The sequence below is a fragment of the Tachysurus fulvidraco genome, chromosome 24 (assembly GCF_022655615.1).
Source record: "Tachysurus fulvidraco isolate hzauxx_2018 chromosome 24, HZAU_PFXX_2.0, whole genome shotgun sequence".
Classification (NCBI taxonomy): Eukaryota; Metazoa; Chordata; class Actinopteri; order Siluriformes; family Bagridae; genus Tachysurus; species Tachysurus fulvidraco.
In genome coordinates, this window is record NC_062541.1 from 884876 (window position 1) to 890369 (window position 5494).

The following is a 5494-nucleotide window of genomic DNA, read 5'->3' on the forward strand; positions in this document are numbered from 1 at the left end:
ATATAAACTAAGTTAGTGAGGTAGAGTAAATCTGAGGCAATTATTAATATAAACTAAGTTAGTGAGGTAAGGTGAATCTGAGGCGATTATTAATATCAACTAAGTCAGTGAGGTAACGTAAATCTGAGGCGATTATTGATATAAACTAAGTTAGTGAGGCAAAGTTAAACTGAGGCAATTATTAATTTAAAAGAAGTTAGTGAGATAATGTAAATCTGAGGCGATTATTAATATAAATTAAGTTAGTGAGGTTTACCACCTTTAATCCCCCTCCCTGAGTCCACACCTCACAACAACACATTTGTTTTATTTTTTAATTTTTTTAATTCGAGTCACTACTAGAGTGACTAAGTGCAGTTCTATAATGGAAGTCGTGGTGATTTTATGTGTGTGTGTGTATATATATATATATATATATATTTGTGTGTGTGTGTGTGTGTGTGTGTGTGTGTGTGTGTGTATATATATTCTTCCTTTACACAAGTCTTCTTAAGTTTCTCTGTTTGTATTTGAATACATAATTAAGACATTTAAGGACTACAAAAACATCTGTTTTATACTCAACCACTCAATAACTTCTGCTTCTGCTGATGGCAAGCAGGTTAATCCACAACATGCACAGTCATCCTGCAGTGGCACTAAGACAAGAACAAATCTAAATTGTTGAGAGCCAGTGGCATGCACAAGATATCAGACACTGGCATGTACAGGATGGAGTTACAGGACTCTACATACCTGACACTGGTTCTCTTAATACTGGTTCTCAGCAAATAAATGATAATAAATATAAAGGTACACCACGACCAATTGTTAACTTATCCGTCAGTAAACAGACAGATAATACAAAGAGAAGGAGAAATAGGGAAAGAAAAGCGAAATGTATAATGAATAAAGAAAAATTGATGTAAAAATACAAAAGGTTGAAGAATTGGTTGAAGAGTTGAAATATTTGAGTATGAGTGTTTAAAAGAGACCGAGGGTATACCTAGACAGCTGGAAGAAGATTCCCAAGGAAAAGAAGACAATAATGCATTATGTGTTACGGTGTATTTTCAGAATGTTCAAGAAAATTCTGAAATGCTTTTCTTTTACTTCTAATCGTGTGTTCTCATGTAATAGAGCTGATTAGTTTAATATTGTTTATTTTACTGTAAACTTCTTGTAGTGGAACGCTTATAAAGCCTACTGTGTATTACTGAGAGTATCTGCACGCGCAGTGTTTTATAGCTTGCTGCCGAATTCCACGGCAAGAGAAAGCTTCAGTCTTATATAATCACAGCCTGACAAGTTGCAGGAAGTTTACTGCAACCATATGACCATATATAGAAGTGTTAACCTTGAGAATAGAGGGAAAAAAGACATTAGCAGCGCACACCACAGAGTCGACGGCGAGATATTCGTGGGAACCGAGAAGTGGTTTGTGAAATAAGATGGTAGTCGTCTAAAGCCAACCAAACCTGACAGCCAAATCTAACTGGCCACAGTAAAAAGTATAAAGCTCGGCTTTAATCACATTGTGTGTGCATTCTATTGTACGCAGCATCTTATAATGCAGCGCATATAACATAAGCCTCCCATAATGAGTCCACACACACACACACACACACACACACACACACACACACACACACACACACACACACACACACACACACACACACACACACACACACGTCAGCATAAACCAGACAAACCAGTTAGACCAGTGTCAGTAAGAGTGAAAGTCAGCAGCTCCATTTTGTGTGGAGTGAAAAGTAAAACATTTCAGGAGTAAAAACACAGTGAGTATCTAAAGCTCTAATATATAAACACACTGAAGTGACACTAGATGCAGAAGAGTTTTGTGGGTTTGTACTGAAGCTTTAATGTACACAGGTTGTTTTATAACTTGATAGCGTGACTATTTCCTGTAAGTGAACTCTGTGCTGATTCAGGGTTTAATTTAACACACCGATGTTGGAGTGAAGTAAACGTGTGTCCTGCTGTAATCTGGAGAAGGAGACATGACCTCCAACATGAGTGTGTCTGGAAAACAGGACTTAAAGAAAGACGAGAGGTGACTTACTTTTACATTCACCAGCAATAAATACACACCGTCTCATGGGAACACATCTGTATCTCTAAACACTTGCTAGTTAACACAGGAAGTCAACTTTGCTTTAAGGTGTTTAATAGCAGTGAATATATCACTGATCTGATCTAAGAACAGTTTAGACAAATCATTCACTGAGAGAAGAGTAAAAAGGACGGTGTAATGTGGAGCATAAGAGCAGCATAGCTTTGTGTCAGTGAACTCTACAGGCTTTAAGACCCAGCTGAGTCAGTTAGCTGTGACTGGGACTCCTGATATCAGTGTAATTCCTGACTTATGAGGCCTGTCTCCTGTTTGAATAAGTGTACAGACTGGATCTGAATTAAAAAGATGGAATTATTGGTGTTTAATGATGAACACATTGTTTAACAGTGCTGAGTATTAATTATTACTGATATTTCTATTCTAGAATGATGAAGGGAAAGAGATCAGACTCACCAGAACCCAGCTGTTTGTCCATGAAGAGTGACGCGTCAATGGGAGAACCCATTTACTTTAGAGATAGAGACAGTTCTACTGATGTGAGGTCAGTATAGTGAGGTGTTTCACAGCAGTGTTCCACCGGATCAAACTCACTCGTCTCTTTATGAAGCCCTTCATGAGCTTTATCAGGTGTTGAAGCAGTAAAACACTAAACTGTGCAGTGCTGCAGCTCTCGGACTGGCAGTGAGGAAAAGTGCTTTAAGAGTTCAGTTCAGTCTGCAGTCCCTGAGCTGGAGGGTCTGTGGTGCTACAGAAGAACATTTACACCTGGGACATTAATGACAATATAAAGATTTTATTCATTTATTCAAACATTTGTTTCTAAACATGTTGGTGTCAGTTAGGAAATCATGAAATCAGTGTATTGTGTTAAGAGGATAGTGTTAAATATCTGTGTCTGTATTTATTAGTGTGTGATTTGTGCAGCTATGAATACATATAGTCCATATTACATGATGGGTTTTGTTTGTTCACAGACCACAAAAATCAAACATCAGCACAAATCAGCTGGACTCTATATTCAAGCTATGTGTTGTTTTTAAAGTGTGTAATGTGTGTGTTGTGTTTAAAGTGTGTAATGTGTGTGTTGTTTTTAAAGTGTGTAATGTGTGTGTTGTGATCCCTTGTAATGTCTTGAAGTGCAGCAGCATTAAGGGTAATCAGAGTTAATATGAGTTTAATTTAAGGGTATGAGTTTTAAATGTGATCCTAAAAATAGACTTTTCTTCTTTTGATAAAATAAAATCCTCTCTCACTGCGTAACTGTCACATCCGGAAGCGGAAGGAGACAGACCCGTATGCAGGATAGCTTCAAATGAAAGGGGTTTAATAAATAATAAAGACAATGACATAAAGACGATAACAAAAGCAATACAAATGAAGACACTTAACAAAGACTAGACATGACGAGGGGTATACGTAACTAATGATTCCGTGCTGCACTCGGCAACGCGGCCCACTTAAATATAAAAAGACACGATGACACAATAAGGATCAGGTGTGAAGACAGGGAGGGGCAGACGAAGGCGGGGCAGACACGTGACGAAGAAGATAAACAAAAACGGCACGTGGCCAAAAGTCCGGGCTGAGTCCTGACAGTAACATGATAATGTTTAGATCTGTTCCTGTGTGTTTCTAACCAGGAGCTGGAACACAAAGTCATCACTCTGATAAAGAATGAGCTGAAGAGGTTTAGGAAGCTCCTGAGTCCAGATTACCCAGCATGCACTGAGAGGGAGGGGGAGGATGAGGAGGATCTGCACAGTGTCAGAGAGGGAGCGATGAAGATCACACTGCACGTCCTGAAGAACATGAACCACACAGATCTCGCTAACACACTGCACAACAGTAAGAGCTCTGAGTCATGACTTTATTCCATCAGCTTCACTTTAGAGAGAGGAAATAGTTTTAGATATGAACACTTTTAGTTTTAAATTTAATTTTAATATCATGTTGTATCTGTTTATGGTCCAGCTTCAATAATATTTAGTCCATCAGTCAGGAATTAATAGCAGTGTTTGAATGATTTTGCATTATAACTATTTATTACTAAACTAGTTATTACTTTGTTTATTAGAACTCTCCCCTGTTTATCAGCCAAAGTTGAAGTCAAAACTGAGAGAGAAGTTTAAAAGAATTAATGAAGGAATCTCACAGCATGGAAGCTCAGCACTTCTGAATGAGATCTACACTGAGCTCTACATCACAGAGGGTTGGAGTGGAGACGTCAATAATGAACATGAGGTGAGACAGATTGAGGCAGCGTCCAGGAGACCAGCAACACAGGAGAAACCCATCAAATATAATGAGATCTTTAAAGACAAGTCCATCAGAACTGTGCTGACTAAAGGAGTTGCTGGAATTGGAAAAACAGTCTCTGTGCAGAAGTTCCTCCTGGACTGGGCTGAAGGAGAAATAAATCAGGACGTCTTCTTCATGTTCCCACTTCCCTTTAGAGAGCTGAATCTGATGAAGCAGCAAAATCTCAGTCTGATTAATCTTCTTCATCACTTATTCCCAGAAATGAGAAAACTAGAATCAATAGACTGTGATTCCTACAAAGTGGTGTTGATCTTTGATGGTCTGGATGAGTGTCGACTTCCTCTAAATTTCCAGAAGAATGAGATATTGTGTGATGTGACAGAGTCAGCCTCAGTGGATGTGCTGCTGACGAACCTCATCAAGGGGAATCTGCTTCCCTCTGCTCTCCTCTGGATAACCACAAGACCAGGAGCAGCCAATCAGATCCCTCCTGTGTGTAGACCAGGTAACAGAGGTACGAGGCTTCAGTGATCCTCAGAAAGAGGATTACTTCAGGAAGAGGATCAGTGATCAGAGCCTGGCCAATAAAATGATCACTCAACTGAAGCCTCCAAGAAGCCTCTACATCATGTGTCACATCCCAGTCTTCTGCTGGATCTCAGCCACTGTTCTAGAGAGAATGTTGGGTGAAGCAGAGAGCGGAGAGATCCCCAAGACTCTGACTCAAATGTACACACACTTCCTGATCTTTCAGATCAAACACAAGAACCAAAAGTACCATCGGAAATGTGACCCTGATCCTCAGCAGACCAGCGAGAGTATCATGGCACTGGGAAAACTTGCTTTCCACCAGCTGGAGAAAGGAAACCTTGATCTTCTATGAGGAAGACCTGAGAGGGTGTGGCATTGATGTCAGAGAAGTGTCAGTGTACTCAGGAGTGTGTACCCAGATCTTCAGAGAGGAGTTTGGGCTTCACCTGGGGAAGGTGTTCAGCTTCGTACATCTGACTGGCTGCTCTATATGTATTTTCCTGCTTTATTTAAAGAAAGATAAATGTGCTTGTGGGGCAAAGACTTTTTAATTTATTCAGAAATACAAACCCGTCTGATCTCCTCAGGAGTTCAGTGGACAAGGCCTTACAGAGTGAGAATGGACAC

The 5494-nt window shown here is 39.7% G+C and overlaps 1 protein-coding gene across 1 annotated transcript; it reads left to right on the plus strand.

Moving 5' to 3' along the window:
• Positions 1 to 3875: 3875 nt before the first annotated feature.
• On the plus strand, positions 3876 to 4882 carry LOC125140190 (NLR family CARD domain-containing protein 3-like). The gene is made up of 2 exons (XM_047808306.1): positions 3876 to 3922; positions 4152 to 4882. Exons 1-2 carry the CDS (start codon positions 3886 to 3888, stop codon positions 4865 to 4867), a joined length of 753 nt encoding a protein of 250 aa, XP_047664262.1. The 5' UTR covers positions 3876 to 3885; the 3' UTR covers positions 4868 to 4882.
• The last annotated feature ends 612 nt before the right edge of the window (positions 4883 to 5494 follow it).

Bases quoted from the DNA above. Each gene is read 5' to 3' on its own strand.
- LOC125140190 (XM_047808306.1), top strand. From the start codon at position 3,886: ATGAACCACACAGATCTCGCTAACACACTGCACAACA. The intron at 3,923-4,151 runs GTAAGAGCTCTG...TTTGTTTATTAG, and splicing joins CGCTAACACACTGCACAACA to AACTCTCCCCTGTTTATCAG.